General features: G+C 49.4%; 7 protein-coding genes across 7 annotated transcripts; 3 read left to right on the forward strand and 4 right to left on the reverse strand.

Moving 5' to 3' along the window:
• Positions 1-164: 164 nt before the first annotated feature.
• CI109_100571 (uncharacterized protein) lies at positions 165-1,706 on the reverse strand (the record flags this gene model as incomplete). Its single annotated transcript, XM_065966811.1, has 9 exons — positions 165-222; positions 283-389; positions 454-653; positions 722-1,157; positions 1,218-1,231; positions 1,311-1,317; positions 1,381-1,429; positions 1,498-1,569; positions 1,681-1,706. The coding sequence occupies 9 exons, from the start codon at positions 1,704-1,706 to the stop codon at positions 165-167; spliced, it is 969 nt and encodes a 322-aa protein (XP_065822883.1).
• Positions 1,707-2,183: 477 nt separating this feature from the next.
• On the reverse strand, positions 2,184-3,302 carry CI109_100572 (uncharacterized protein; the record flags this gene model as incomplete). Its single annotated transcript, XM_032004668.1, has 8 exons — positions 2,184-2,231; positions 2,309-2,410; positions 2,507-2,525; positions 2,615-2,654; positions 2,723-2,740; positions 2,806-2,890; positions 3,036-3,119; positions 3,264-3,302. 8 exons carry the CDS (start codon positions 3,300-3,302, stop codon positions 2,184-2,186), a joined length of 435 nt encoding a protein of 144 aa, XP_031861146.1.
• A 322-nt stretch (positions 3,303-3,624) lies between these two features.
• Positions 3,625-4,652, forward strand: CI109_100573 (Grx4 family monothiol glutaredoxin; the record flags this gene model as incomplete). The annotated part of the gene is made up of 6 exons (XM_032004667.1): positions 3,625-3,657; positions 3,745-3,837; positions 4,024-4,122; positions 4,256-4,332; positions 4,405-4,475; positions 4,558-4,652. The coding sequence occupies 6 exons, from the start codon at positions 3,625-3,627 to the stop codon at positions 4,650-4,652; spliced, it is 468 nt and encodes a 155-aa protein (XP_031861145.1).
• Positions 4,653-4,910: 258 nt separating this feature from the next.
• On the reverse strand, positions 4,911-6,257 carry CI109_100574 (mitochondrial 37S ribosomal protein uS4m; the record flags this gene model as incomplete). Its single annotated transcript, XM_032004666.1, has 3 exons — positions 4,911-5,417; positions 5,560-6,066; positions 6,195-6,257. The coding sequence occupies 3 exons, from the start codon at positions 6,255-6,257 to the stop codon at positions 4,911-4,913; spliced, it is 1,077 nt and encodes a 358-aa protein (XP_031861144.1).
• A 434-nt stretch (positions 6,258-6,691) lies between these two features.
• On the reverse strand, positions 6,692-10,236 carry CI109_100575 (uncharacterized protein; the record flags this gene model as incomplete). Its single annotated transcript, XM_065966812.1, has 12 exons — positions 6,692-6,717; positions 6,776-6,933; positions 6,996-7,290; positions 7,348-7,530; positions 7,590-7,779; positions 7,845-8,109; positions 8,168-8,333; positions 8,386-8,760; positions 8,961-9,686; positions 9,876-10,028; positions 10,087-10,134; positions 10,197-10,236. The coding sequence occupies 12 exons, from the start codon at positions 10,234-10,236 to the stop codon at positions 6,692-6,694; spliced, it is 2,625 nt and encodes an 874-aa protein (XP_065822884.1).
• Positions 10,237-10,746: 510 nt separating this feature from the next.
• Positions 10,747-11,663, forward strand: CI109_100576 (uncharacterized protein; the record flags this gene model as incomplete). The annotated part of the gene is made up of 6 exons (XM_065966813.1): positions 10,747-10,784; positions 10,953-11,042; positions 11,144-11,253; positions 11,327-11,357; positions 11,417-11,512; positions 11,600-11,663. 6 exons carry the CDS (start codon positions 10,747-10,749, stop codon positions 11,661-11,663), a joined length of 429 nt encoding a protein of 142 aa, XP_065822885.1.
• Positions 11,664-12,258: 595 nt separating this feature from the next.
• On the forward strand, positions 12,259-14,889 carry CI109_100577 (uncharacterized protein; the record flags this gene model as incomplete). Its single annotated transcript, XM_032004662.1, has 13 exons — positions 12,259-12,600; positions 12,731-12,837; positions 12,921-12,952; positions 13,015-13,072; positions 13,138-13,277; positions 13,336-13,526; positions 13,603-13,662; positions 13,723-13,746; positions 13,806-13,892; positions 13,949-14,424; positions 14,503-14,559; positions 14,642-14,729; positions 14,788-14,889. 13 exons carry the CDS (start codon positions 12,259-12,261, stop codon positions 14,887-14,889), a joined length of 1,764 nt encoding a protein of 587 aa, XP_031861140.1.
• Positions 14,890-15,041: the final 152 nt, after the last annotated feature.

Below are 15,041 nucleotides of genomic sequence, written 5' to 3' on the forward strand. Positions count from 1 at the left end.
ATACGCTAAATTGATTCCACGCTCAACGCCAAAACACCAACGCACTCCCATGCCAGAGAGTAAATGCATATCAACTTCTTATCTATCAATCTTATTTTATTCTGTCTTCCTTCCTTCCGCCTCTTTAGACGTATACCGCCTTATCGTGCATGAGCTTAAGACGATTACCAGGCCTTCTTATAGCCCTTCTCAGACTCCTCGCCGAAGATGTCAAGCTCCCACCTGTAATGCCACCATTGTCAGCCTGTTGCCACCTATAACTTATGAGGATAAGAAACTCACTTGGGGTCATATTCAGCTGGGATGTTAGCTCGGGCATAGTTGGCCTTTCCGACCTTGTTGATCTCCTCAAAGTCCTTCTCGTCGAGCTCAAAGTCCTCAAAGTTGGTCTACATTAAACGCATCATTAACATGCGCGACGGAATTGCAATAATGAAGAGGATCATTGCTCACCTTGATACGAGCGGGAGTGACCGATTTAGGGATGACAGCGAATCCCTGGTGAGCGGCCCAGTTGATGAGGACTTGGGCGGGCTCTTTGTTGAGTCGCTGGGCAATAGCCTTGATCTCTGGGTTGTCGATGATTCGGGGCTTGCCGGTGGTGTTGTTACCGAGAGGAGAGTAAGCGGTGATGATGATACCCTTCTCCTTGGCTATAGACAGTGTCGTCATCCGGAGTCAGCGCTCGTCCCTCGAACTTGAACCAGACGTCTCCACTCACCATACTTGAAGAGCTCGGGTTGGATCAAGCTGGGATGACATTCAATCTGGTTAAAAGCGGGCACGACACCGGTGGCATCGATGATCTTTTGCAAGTGCTCGACTGTAAAGTTGGAAACACCGATAGCTCGAACTTTCTTGGTCTCTTTGTAGATCCTGACGAGCTCCTTCCAGGTTCCTACGATACCAGGCGCGTCCTCGTCGATCAAGACCTTCTTCCCATCCTCGGATTTGGGTGCCCAAGTCTTTCCTTGCTTGAAGGTGGCGGGCCAGTGAACGAGGTAAGTGTCGAGGTAGCTGGTCTTCAATTGGGAGAGGGTGAGATCGAGATCGGCCTCGATGTTCTCGGGTCGAGATGAGTTGTTCCACAACTTGGAAACGATGAAGAGGTCTTCTCGAGGGACACCAGAGGCCTTGATACCTTCTGCGACCTGTTGCTAGGATCAGCATAGTGCCCCACCGAGTAATTTGCATACGGACGCAGGAGAACAACTCACCTCATCTTGGTTCTCTGAAGAGCCGAAACAAAAAGGATATGTCAGCATCTGGTCTATATATAGCCTGCCTTTCTAGATCACCGGGTGACTAACGGTAGATCTGTTTGCGACGATCGGTCAGTAAACACGTTGCTCAAGCTTATTTCTCGTGAATCATACTCACCAAAGCAGCATCGATGTGTCTGTATCCAACCTTGATAGCCTCCTCGACGCTGCGCAAGTCGTCATATACATGAGCTCACATGGTCTTCTGGTGGGAGTAGTCGCCAGGTCAACTCACGCCTTTTCGACCTCACCGGGGGCGGCTTGCCATGTGCCGAATCCGATCTGGGGAACGGTCACACCGTTGTTACTATGGTACGTAGAGGGGGACCGGTCAGCACTACTACGAACTGAACCTTGTTGAGGCGAGAAGCAAGCGCGTGCGGGGACGAGACTGAGGTGATACCGCAAAGGTACTCACAGCTTGAGAGTTCGACCGAGCGACATGTTGTTCTTTTGGTGTGTAGTGTGTGGGGGGAAGATTCAGTATGATCTAAAGTATGAGAAAGGAGAAGAGAACAAGGTAGATTCATGCATTCGCATCTCACTGGACCTTATATATACCTTAATTGCATCACTCCGTATGGTATTAGATGCTAGCACGTCAGGGAGGGAGATAGAGACTGAGAGCTCGCTTAAAACATGGCAAGTAGTAAAGTAACCCCAGTGGTCCTCCACTTTTTGCGAGTTTTACGGCGACTTGTCGGCATAGATGAGGTCATATCACGAACACGAACTTCTTGACAGTTGGGTGCTTTCAAGCTGTGGACGCTTCAAGATCGATGCATCGTTCTACGATATGTTCACATAGACTATGGGGAAGCATACACGTGTCATATGCTAGCGATCTGGTAGTAGGTCATCGCAGCCTATACACCGTTGTCACTGCGGTCGGTGCAGCTCGTATGTGACGTCGAGGCAAATCTAGTCATGATAATACTTGTTGAACTTTTCTATCAACTCTGGATCATGCTACGATACAGATACAAGATGCAGTCAGCATGCAGTCCCGGACATTGCTTGCAATGGCAGAGAATGCAGGCACTCACGCGGAATTTGCTCTGGAATCCTGAGAACCCATCTCGAAGTACGTAGACCTGTTGAGCCGTTGATGGATTGGGGACTTGCTGAGCACGGATCTCGGCGTATATCTAGGAGGAAAGTGCCCATAGTCAGAAACGCTAAGTCCGTAGGAAAACGACAAGGAGAGACTGATGGTGTCAAGAAGCATAAGAGAGTGGACATACTCGAGCAGCTTTAGGACCTCTATAGGTGTCGAAGATGTAAAAGGTCAGCCGAGGATCACGGTGATCATGCAGTCGCGTAGCAGTATGAGTGCGCTTCTGAAATGGGACAAGAATAATTCAATATATCTCGCTTGAGACAGCGCACAATCTACACATCATAAAGGTATCAGCGAGTCTGCATCCAAGCAAGTCAGCCGTCAGATCACGTTGACTTACGGAAGATGACTTTGGGCACTGAAATCCGAGTATCAGCAAGCGTTCTAATACACCCTAGGACGATCCGATGCAGGTCGACATACCCGGTTCTAGCTTCTTGACCAGCTCATCGACTGTTGCGTGGAACGTATCGCTCGGGTAGTTGAGCGCTGAAACGATATTACCTCCCTACCCAAGTACAGTACGAGTAGAGCGAAGGTAAGTCAGCTCGAAGTTCTTGCACAGTTTGTATCATATGAACTTTATCAAAGTCAACGTGTATCGTTTTGGGACAAGCGACGTTTACGAGGACAGAGTATCACGGTCGACTCACTGCGAAATCACTATCTCGTACATCTACCACTGCAAAGTCTTTGAGAGCAGAAGCGGGCTTCGATTTGATTATTTCGGCTAGCTCCTGTATGAACAGATGGTAGCGATGTGAGTTGCAATTTTGAACAGATGAGAGTGAGAGAGGAAATCACGGTCAGCTTTGCTCGTAGTCTACATTGGCGATTTGACGCAGAGAACAGGTTGTGGACTAGAATAACCTGGCACTCACGTCCGCGGTGATATACTTGAAGGGCAATGAAAACGACATTGTGCTCTTTCCTCTTCCTCTTGTTCCGAAGTATCCGGCTTTATTGGGAGCAGTGGTGATGATCCCTCTTCCTATCTGTCTTATAGCGCAAGATCGAGCTGCTTGTAGCATGTGATGATGCTTAGGCAAGTATGAAGCACCAATCACAAATGATCGAAATCAACGAACTTGTTTTCGGTGGACTGACGGTTCGACGGTCGACCTCCACTCAGAGATCATTTCGGTTCCCGACCTCAAGCTACAGTTTCATTTTGATCGAAGCTTCCAACTATCAATCTTTACCAACAACAACTAACCAGATCCTCATCTCAAACATTCCACCATGTCTTTCGCACGTCTCGGTCTTCGAACACTCGTACGTCCTTCCCCCCTCTTTACAACTCTGTCAATCTCCTTAACAATTTGGTAAAATCGTCGCCACCTGCTGACTCAGCTTCGATAGCGTTCTCTACCCTCGGCTCAAGTTTCGAGATCGTCAAATATCCTCAACCAGAGGAGATTCTTGTCTGACGAAGCTAGGAAGTTGATCGATAATGTGGGTTCTAGACTGCTATTCACAGGGTCATTGCGATCTCGTTTTTGTCCATGCCGAATTTTTGGATTTCGACCCAAGACGAGATAGATCGCCCATGTCCTCCTACATTCTTCATCGCTCTCTCTACACCCACCTCAGCTAGCCTTTGTACCTTTCGACACTGACATCTCTGCTGCAACACAATAGGCCGTCCAATCCAACCCCCTTGTCTTGTTCATGAAGGGTACACCCGAAGCTCCTCAATGTGGTTTCTCCCGAGCCGTGTGTCAGATCCTCGATGTTCAGGTGAGTTCACGATTCTTTTCATTATCGATGTATTTCCCAATGGCGTCTTCTTCGCCGACTGAGAAAGACCGGTGATCAGCTTCGATGTGTCGCGCACAGGTATGGAAGCTGATATCTATGTTTTGAATCGCAGGGCGTCCCAAGAGAGAACATCAAGGCGTACAACTGTCTTGAGGACCAAGAGTTGAGAGAGGGTATCAAGGAGTACAGGTGAGTCTCTTGTCACTGACACATCCTATTGGATCGGTTCATCTTGCTGATGTATTGCTCGGTGTATGTCAGTGAATGGCCTACGATCCCTCAAGTCTACATCAAGGGAGAGTTTGTTGGCGGTTGTGATATTCTCTTATCAAGTAAGTTGGGTGCCAGTCAGCTAACGGTAGCCTCACAACACTCTGTGTACCCAGCTGACATGCTCCACCTCTTGCGTTGCAGTGCACCAAAGTGGAGAGCTTGAGACCTTGTTGATCAAGGAGGGATTGGCGCCTGAGCTTCCAGCAGATGAGCCGGTCGCCGAGACCAAGGCGTAAATGTAGTCAGCATACCCGCATGCACGATATCCATTGCACAGTACGAGCACTATGTAGCTGCAACGAAAGCAATCATGGTGGAAATTCTCACGGTGCTGTGCACCACGTAACCCAGAACTGTGGTGTTTTGCCGCAGTAGATGCCTAAGCTGTTGATGCCTACTTGTACTGCTCGTGACCGCTTGAACTGCATGAATGGATGATCGATCTCATGCAGATGCTACTAGTAATGCACAACTCCCTTCTACCTGCTACTTGACTACTTCTTACCATAACCTCCCCATGGGTTAGGCCATTTGTCCGTCTTCGTCCTCATCCTCGGTGCTGATCGCTTGAAGTATTCCCAACCGAGTGACATCAACTCTCCACCCGCATCGTACGGTGAGGGAATCTCCGAATAGCCAGGTCGGGCTGTAGGGTGTCGGACGTAGACTGCTGAACAGGTGAGGAAGGACGGAAGGATATATGCTGGGATGAAAAGATGAGGTTGGGCATAAGGTGGGAGATGGAAGTGTGATGATGGAGCAGGACCAGATGACGACGACGAGGTAGGAGCGGGAGTGTTGGAGGAGGAAGACGAGGCGGAAGCGGATGCTTCTGATTCTTCGGCGCCGTTTGATTCTTCTGTCTCCGCCTCGGGCTCTGACTCTGCCTCTGCCTCGACAGCTGGAGTAGGTTTGGATTGCGGCGCACGGAGCATAACGATGGTTTGAGGGTCGACCGTGAACATGTCTCCTGGCTCAAGCATGACGTTGGGGTTTTTGACCTGTCAAGGGGTGCGGATGTCAGCGAATCGCTCTCTCTCTTCCACTTGACACAGCGAGACTTGGCTGAACCATTGTTTTTTTCGCGTGGAGGAATTGATGACGAGGAAAAGTCGGTCCTGGTGGAGATGTAAAGACACTCACCACCTGTCCATTCAACTTGACATGTCCTTGAACAACATATCTCCTCGCTTCCCAAACACTCTGCGCGAAACACGCTCTAAAGATCAAAACATCCAATCTCCTCTCCACATCTGCGAAAAGCATCGTCCCGATAGGTGCTTTGCTATCCTTTTCTTTCTTCTGTTTACGCTTATCATCCGACGTCCTTCCACCTGATCTTTCTCTCCCTTCAACCCATTTATTCAACTCTGACGAAGAACCACCTCCTCTACCACCCGATGCGGAGGCTGATGCTGAGGAACTCGCTGAAGCATCTTGATGGATCGCTGGGAGTTTCTCGGGCATATACCATCTTGAGAATTTCGTATATCCAATATGATCACCGTGATATCCTCTTATCAATCTCTTGGCGATAAATCTCAGTTGGAAAGGTGTAGAGTTGGTTCGTGTGAAATCGTGTTCACGACGTAATGGTGATTCGGGGGAGGTACGTTGCCAGATGTTGAACAAATTTTCGGGGGACCAACTCTGTTTATCGTCCCGAAGGGAGACTTGTCAGCAAGCGATCAAGATGACACTGTAGATCTTCGTAATTTGGGTGAACAGATCTTGAGATGGGTGCTGTCGAAAGACCAGAGTTCGGACAGACCACTCACCATACGAGGGATAGCTCGTTTGTGATTGAACACATTCCGTGTCGTATACGGTCTCAGAGGCATGGCGAAGGAACAGAATCAAGAGCTAATCGGGCCGAAAAACTGATGAGGAGTCAAGAGGAGTTGTTCGTTGACAAGTGCTAATCTTGACTTTTGTGTAAGTAGAGCAACAATCCAACGATGGAGGTGAGATTTCCAAAAAGTCAGAAAGCAACGAACAGCCAGAAGCGCCACATTCGGAGAAAATCCCGGTTTTATCCGCGTGGCCCACTGGAGATGCCTCCACTTGGTGAGTCCATCATAGTACGGCGACGGGTGAGAAGCAAGAGAGGGTGATAGCATTGAGGAGACAGGATTGGTTTAAATGCATACACAAGCTCTAAGGAAGACCGTCGGTATCGATCCACCAGAATCGCTGATAGCGAGATAAAGTTGTATACGAACACAGTCCAATGACCGCGGCACCACAACACGTGCAATCTACCTTACATCTACCTCTACGCCAAAATCTCCGTTACCATACCTACCAAACAATATCATCAGCTGTTATCATTTGACGGCCCATGTCAGCTTTCACTCACCCGCTGCGATTGTCTCTCCGTTCCTCCTGATCAATACTCTGCCCATCTCCTTGTTATCTGCCGCAGTCTCCAATGGAATGGTAGGTGTACGACCGCCGTTCGATCCGTTTGATCGCAGAGACAACTCGACAATCGCCGTTGTACCCTTTTGCAGGACTCTGGTGATTCGTACAATATCCTGTCAGCATATTACCAGACGATCAGTGGTAGGGCTGCTCACCTAGGGTTTTTCTTGGTGATTTGACCTTTCTCCATCACCGCCACGAGCTTACTGATCGTTGCCGGCAAGTTCATACTGTGATGGAAGAGCTCAACTGCTGTACCCGTAATGATCGGACTCTGAAGGTCAAACACCAATATCTGCGCTGTGAACTTGGTGACGAGTGGGACAGGGAGAGATGTCGGACATAATACTGTCCCGATGGAAAGGTGAATCGAGTCGATACCTGACAAGTAGAGAGTGACGTTTTGACCTGCCACAGCATATGGAGCTGAATCTTCATCCACCTCGATAGCTGCACGAAGAGGTATCAGCTTAGACCAAAGTCAGTGCGGAGCGGCAGAAAGCTCACTTCGAACATTGGCCACTTCGTCACCCGGAACAGCTCTGACCCTGTCTCCAACCTGGATGATACCGCTGCACAGCCTACCAGAGACTGCTACACCGGAAGCAACTGCGGTTTGGCCCTTGAACACGTTGGAAACCGGTATTCTCAACGGACTCTCGTATGGCCTAGCGGGCACTTCCACCTTGTCTACAGTGATGCGTCAGTCTGACAATCCCTGTCTCATCAAATGAGGTTTATGAGCTCACCCAGAGCTTGTATCAAGGTCGGTCCGTCGTACCATGACTTGAGTTCCGGCGAGTCGTTCTCTGCAACATTTGTCCCTTCCATCGCAGCTAGTGGCATGAATGTGGTTTTGGTTGCACTAAACCCTGCTGAGATCAGGAAAGGCTTGAGGGCATCAACAATATCGTCATATCGGTCTTGAGACCAGTTGACCTGCATCAACGAAGGCAAGGTGGTTAGTCGCAAATAGACACCTGGATACAGAAAGTGGAACTTACAACATCCATCTTGTTGACTCCTACTATAATCTCCTTAACGCCCAAACTCCTCACCAACCATGCGTGTTCTCGCGTCTGTCCACCTCGATCGAACCCCGCTTCGAACTCGCCAGGAGACCCATCGACGACCATCAACGCCACGTCTGCTTGAGCAGCACCCGAAATCATGGCAGGGATAAAGTCGCGGTGACCGGGTGCGTCGAGGAGCGTAATGTTTCGATGAGATGTTGCAAAGTGTGTAGTCGCAATGTCGATTGTCACACCCCTGGATGTGTATGACTCAGCTTCGTACTCGGAAAGACACTTTCGAAGGGATAATTTACCGGTCACGCTCGTCACCTAACGCATCCAAGCCCCAAGCAAACGCAAAACTTCCCTTGCCAATCTTCTTACTACCTCTCTCATTCGCTGTCTTCTCCTTCTCCGTCAACTCCCCGATATCGTACAGCAGTCGTCCCATCAATGTGGATTTACCAGCATCGACGTGTCCTGCGAGTTGTGTGAGCTAAGTTTATATGGAACATTTTATGCCTACACTCACCAACAACGATCAGACTGATGTTCTGCTTTCCTGACTCCTCTTCGTCCTTCTTGACCTTTGCGATCAACTCTTCCTGCTTCATGTTCAGTCCCGGTTTCTCCTTGTACCTTTCCCTCTCCCTTTCTTTCTCAGCTTCGTCCACCTCATCGTCCAAATGCAGTCCTGCCAGATCATTCTGAGCCGTGGTGAGACCGCTCTTCCCTGCGATTTTTGGGGTATTGGTACCCGATGAGCCGCCTTTGCTGCTCGTGCTCGGCGAATTTGGCTGAGTTTTCGGTTGGTTCTTGAGTTTGCTTGATGATGGTGTGATTGGGGTTCGAGGTTTACCTGGTAATGACGCAGACTTGGGTTGAGATACTGCTTTTGCTTTTGCCGCTGTTAAGTGTCAGGATTAGCACGCAGCGTCCAGCGGTATGCACGATATCATCAAACAAAACAAGCTGAAAGATAAAGGGGTACATGGTAGCATCTCAGCCGGCACATTCGTCTCTATTTCGCTTTGGTTCCCGTCCCCTTTGTCTGCTTCTTCACAACGGGGGTCAAATCTGCTGTTCCTGCTCGTCCTTGTCGTTTACGCAGAACGATCTCGTCCGGACTTTCCGTGAATGCTTCCTCGAATCGTTTTGTGAGTGTCGTTAGATCGGTGGCAAGGGGTACATGAAGACTTGCTACCGTTCCAATCTCGGGTGGCTGCTGGTCGTTCGCAGTGGTCGCAGTGGACGTGATAATCGAGAAGAAGGGGGAAGGAGGTTTCGTTCTCCCTGAAGGTGATGCAGTCGCGAACAATATCGAAGTAGGCTCTTCGTCTGGTGGAGCGCTTGACTGACTAGGATCAACTTCCATTGCGCTTGGCGGGGAGGGTTTCGTTGGAGTGTCCGATTTGGCTGCCGCTTCTTCCCTTGCTGCTCTCGCAGCCGCCATCTTCTGAGCCAGCTTCGAAAGAGGCTTCCCAGATGGTGATTCTGATATTGTGTGCTGCACTGCACTTGCAGGCGTTGCCGCTCGAGTTGGTGTCCGTGATGGGCTAGCAGAAGACTCGGCTGCCTGAGCGGCTTCTCTTCGCTTCTGAGCCAGCAAAGCGAGTTTCGACATCGGTTTGTCCGGTGTTTGAGATGCGGCGGAAGAAGAAGAAGGGCCAGACGGTCCAGGAGATGGTGACGGCTGTTTTCTGGAGAGAGACAGTCGTTGTAATGCCGTGAGAGGTGGTTGTAGCGAAGGATCGGTATCGGAAGCAGCTAATCGCCGTCGCTTTCTAGGTTGTTGATCGGGTGTGGGCATGAGGAACTCGGGCAGAGCTTCGCCTAGTTGTAAGACGAAGCTCAGCCGACTAGCGCGCGTTTCGAGTGATAGCTCGGATGGACAAGGAAACAAAGGGTCTCCCATTCCCGGTCCCCTCGACCCAAACTCCAGACTGAGATGCTCCAAGAAGGAAAGGGCGAAGAAAAACAAGAGGAAACGAAGAGGAGTAAGCGAAACAGTTTATAACTCACCTTTTCTCTCCCAGTCTTGCCGTAACCACCCAACAGTCTTCTCCACATCGAACCAATAGTGCCATAAAGAATCGGCGATGGTGTCGTCTGATATAGGTGGTTTGATGTCCTTCAAGAGTGCACGAGCAATCGGTAGCGCTGTAGCCATTTGGGCTGAGGGATGATGATCATTAGATAACAAATCGACATCTCACTAAGAAGTGCGGCCTACCTTGCTCCTCCGTGGACATGCCAGATTCCTCTTCATCATTGAGCTCGTCTGTAAGCGATCATTAGCGAGTGAACAGAGCAGCAGACAATGTGAATGGCAAAGAAACTCACCATCGAGATCCAGGTTGCGTACAAAACGATGTCTAGACATGGTGTATTGTAAATGTAGTTGTTTGAAGAGTGTGTGATACCTATGAGAGATGTGTAGTTACGAATGTATCTGATCGTGAGTGGTCGAGGTGGAAACGACCAACGATGATAGACTGGAGTTAACTTGATCGCATTGATGACGTAACAAATAGTTCACCAGGTATCAAACCGGACATGTCGTTGAAACTCCGCGGAAACTGTATGTGCGCCCTCCTTTTATCATTGATTCCGCTTCCGGCGCGGTGCGATCGTTTTTGCCACGTGTGCTGTGATCAGTTATCGTCTGCATCCGGTGTAAACGTAATGAACGTGTACCTGGAATCATAAGTGAAAGGCGGGAACGTCATTATTCACTCGTTAGATATAAACTGGTACTCTAACAACATATCAAAAAGTCAACTTCTTTCCATCCCTGCTTTTGATCTCTTTCACATTCCTGCAACCATCTTCCATACGCAAACAAAACAAACATTAACAACCTTGTACTTGACCTCACCCGCTTCGCATCATCATGGAACGATTCACCCAGAATCCCACAGAGCTTCTTCGGTGAGTCGCAGCGGTCATCACCTAATCTGCACAGGCCTGCCCTTTGCTCTCAAGAAGGGTGCTTGCTAATTATCTCGTTTCACCTGCACAGTATCGTCAATATGTATGTTCCATATGCATCTCTTGCGTCTTTGCTGAGGGACATGTGACTAATATTATCATCATCAGGTTGGTTGGCGGTTTCGCAGTTGCCGGAGCTATCGGTTCCCTCATCAACCATTCCTTCTCCAGCATCATCATCGGGATATACGAAGTCATGTGAGTCCTCATTCCCCATCCACAACATCCCCTCCACTTACTCCTCCACTGAAAGCTTTGCGGTGGTTGTCGAGATTATGGGCTGATCATGAAACCCACAGTGCCGGCGCACTTATCGTCTTCCTCGAAGTCCGTCCTCCTACTGAAGAGCAGAAAGCCCTCGTTCACAAATATGCGAGCTTCCTCCACTCCTTCGTTGGTCGAGGTGTCTGTGAGTACATTCATTCTGGTGACCAGTCATTTGCATTCCGCTGACCATGTATGCTTGGTCTGTTCCGTTTCAGTCTACCTCTTGCTCGGTGTCTTGATGCTCAAGTGAGTTCACTAGAATCATAACCGCGATGACCACAGCTGACCTTTCTTCGCTACTGTAGCTATTACACTATCCTTTATGTTTGTGGTTCCGTGGTCGGACTTGTTGGTTTGGCGTACATCGGCCTTCACTTTGTGCCGGCAATCGAGCCTCCCTCGTGAGTATTGGCAACCGCAGAACAGACCATATTTTCCGGGCCATTCCAGAACGAAAATAATGCTGACTGCATTCTCACCTGTGACAGCACCATGCAAGCTCCTTCTACAGACGTCGAATCCCAACCGGTCTGGCAAGGTCCAACGGAGTAACATTGTTTCTCGGTTATGAAACTCTGCCTCCGCCTCATCCCAGATCTTGGATCATTAGAAAACGCTGTGAATAGAAAGGTATGGCTATCAGAAAGAGTCTGGAAATATCATGGACTCGTTATACCGTAAGCCTAGCCAGTAACTCCGAGTGAGCAAGGCTTGAAATATAGATGGATCGTCAATGGGTAATAAGAAACCTATCATATCGTATGCAACTCTTTGTGCATGATTAAAACCGAGAGTCCACGGCCTTCGGTCTTGTACCTAGCTGGTGGTAACGCTCGGCATATCTCCAGCTCAGCCTGATACGCACCCTCGATATGCGGACTCAAACAAATGTACAGCGTCCGTACTTGAACGGGATAAGAAGCGGTCATCACCGCTTTCTGTCTTTGCAGAGTGATCGGCCATGTCCGTCCGGAGCAAGTCCGATTGGGAAAAGACCGATAACGGTTAGTTGAGGCTTGGGGGGAAGGGGAGATGGGATTGGATCTAGTGCTTGCTTTCACGACGATACATACATAAAGCCCGCCTCGCCCCTTCTCCCCTTCTTGGTTATACGTTTGTCGCTACCCCATTCATACAATCCGTCGAGATGTCTGAAAAATTCTCCTCTTCTGCTAGTCTTCCCCTACCTACACAATCGACGTCGACGCAACGTCCTCGAAGTCGGAAATCATGGCAACCCAAAGCACTTCTAGGCCTCCTCTTTCTCCTAGCCACCGCTGTCAACTTTGGTCCTTCCTCACTCACCTCCAACAAAGTCCCTTCCCATTTCAAAGATGTTGATATGGCCTTCGAGGAGAAGTTCGATGTGGAGATGATGAAGAATTGGTCAAAGTGTCCCGAACAGCCAAAGGCAATCTATCCAAACAGAACATGGGAGTTGACAGAGGAAGATAAGAAGAAGGCAGTGGATCTGTATTCTCAGGCAGTCGTAAGTATCTCGTCCGCCTACTCCTCCACCGCGTTCACTGTCAGGCGAGCGAGCACAGCCGGCAGCCGTGATAAGAGATGGAAGTTTAGAGTTCTAGCTAATGTCTATTTGGTCCGATTCACCTGACTAGCAAATCCCCACTGAGAGCTTCGACGATAATGGAGAACCCAACGAGGATCCTCGATGGGGACCATTCTTCGATTTCCAAGAATGGTTAAAGAAGTCTTTCCCTCTTGCGTGAGTGCGCCTCGGCTCGTGTGCGAGATCAAAGCATGTCAAGAGTACACCGACTGACAGAGAGTGACGTTGACGTCGAGTAGCAACGAAAAAGCCACTGTTGAGTATATCAATAGTACGTTTGTTTCTATGGAACAGAGCAGCAGGGAGTGGTCGCTAACCTAATCTCCATCTTAGCCCTCGGTATCGTTGCCACGTTCAAGGGCTCCGACCCTTCTCTCAAGCCTTTGCTCCTGTGAGCGATGTCCGCGTTTTTCGTGACGGTATCGCATTGCTTACTGATCACACTTGTCCTGGCAGGATGTCCCATTACGATGTCGTCCCTGCTCCCTCTTCGACTTTCGACAGATGGACTCATCCTCCCTTCTCGGGGTACAACGATGGTACCCACATCTGGGGTCGGGGTGCAGGTGATGACAAGCCCTTGCTCGTTGCGCAGTGTACGTGTATCCACCTGAATCCCCGGTTCGCTGTCTCGAGGCTTACCCTCGAATGCAGGGCAAGCGATCACCCATCTCTTTGAGAACGGATTCGAACCTCGACGAACTATCATCCTCTCTCACGGGAATGACGAGGAAGAAGTCTTTGCTCGACGAGGTCAAGGACATATTGCCCCGTTCCTCGAAGAGAGGTACGGTAAAGACGGTCTCTTGATGGTCATCGATGAAGGAAGTGGTACTCAAGATGATGTGAGTGGCGCTCGTGCTATGGACTTCTCTGCGAGATCGTAACCTAGCGTATAGTAGCTGACTAGTGTTTGGACAGTTCTTCGGCGCTCCTTTCGCTATACCCGCCATGGGTGAGAAGGGTTATCTTGACATCGTCGTGAGTGCGATCGAATCGGGGACGTTTTTCATGTGCTATGTGCTGATATCGATATTCTAGATCTCTGTTGGCACTGCTGGTGGTGTGAGTTTGTTTCTCTACACGCATTTTAGCAGCTACGTACTGACCCGTCAATCCTGCAGCACTCTTCCGTTCCTCCTGAGCACAGTGGTATCGGTATCATGTCGCAAGTCGTATCAGCCCTCGAGAACAACCCGTTCCCCACCAAGGTGAGTTACATCATGCTTAAGAACGGGAAGCAATTTACTGACTCTATCGTTGTTAGCTCACTCCTGCCTCGCCCTACCTTACCGCATTACAGTGTGCTGCCGAGCATTCTCCCGACTTCCCCAAATCTTACTCTTCCTTATTATCACACGAAGGACCTACACAATGGCCGAAACTTGCCAAACTCATCGCTTCTTCTTCTCCACTCGAAAAGGCCTTTGTATCAACGACCACCGCCGTCGATGTCATCCACGGTGGAGTCAAAGTCAACGCTTTGCCAGAATTGGTCACGGCTCAAGTCAACTTCCGTATCGATTTTGCCGAAAGTGTCAATTCGACTAGGGAACATGTGAAGTATCTTGCGGGTAAAGTCGCCAAGAAGAACGGATTGAAATTGTCGGCTTTTGATGGTTTGCCCGTTGATGATTTGCAAGGGAAATATATCAAGGTGGAAACTATGGGATTGCCTTTGGAACCTGCACCAAGAACACCCACTGAAGGTGGCGTTTGGGATTTGTTCGCTGGTACCGTCAAGTGAGTCATTGAAAGACTCATAGACTTCAGCCTGTGTGACTGAAAGCAGTGGCTGATGAGTTCGCCCTACTCTCGCAGAGCGGCCGTCCCTGGTCCCGACGGGAAGGAACGGATTGTCACTCCCTTCGCTTCCACGTGAGCGATTCTGCTGTTGGCGCTCAAACTATTAGCACTGTGGGCAGTCGAGCTGACAATGTCAACTCTCCTTTTCCACTAGCGGTAACACCGATTGCAAGATGTACTACAATCTCACCAAGAACGTCTACCGATTCATGGCCTCTCCCGTTGGGTCTGGCACTAACGCTGTGAGTGTTGCTCAGTACATCTGTAGATACTGTGCTAACGCCTTGACGATTTGAATAGCACACTGTCGATGAAAAGGGTTCAATCGACGGATTCCTCCAGATCATCAAGTGGATCAATGCTATCGTCCAGAACGCAGACGAGTACACTGGCGAGGAGTAAACTTGTAGGTGGAATTCGACCAGGAGAGTGGTGTACGTTTGATGGAGGTGGAATGTGTGCAGTTTCGAAAAGACGGAATAGAATAGATTATATGAAGGCCAATACATAAACGCAAAGGATTTGAGATGCAACAATTTGGAAGTCTGCTCGCT

This window comes from Kwoniella shandongensis, chromosome 1 (assembly GCF_008629635.2).
Source record: "Kwoniella shandongensis chromosome 1, complete sequence".
Lineage (NCBI taxonomy): Eukaryota > Fungi > Basidiomycota > Tremellomycetes > Tremellales > Cryptococcaceae > Kwoniella > Kwoniella shandongensis.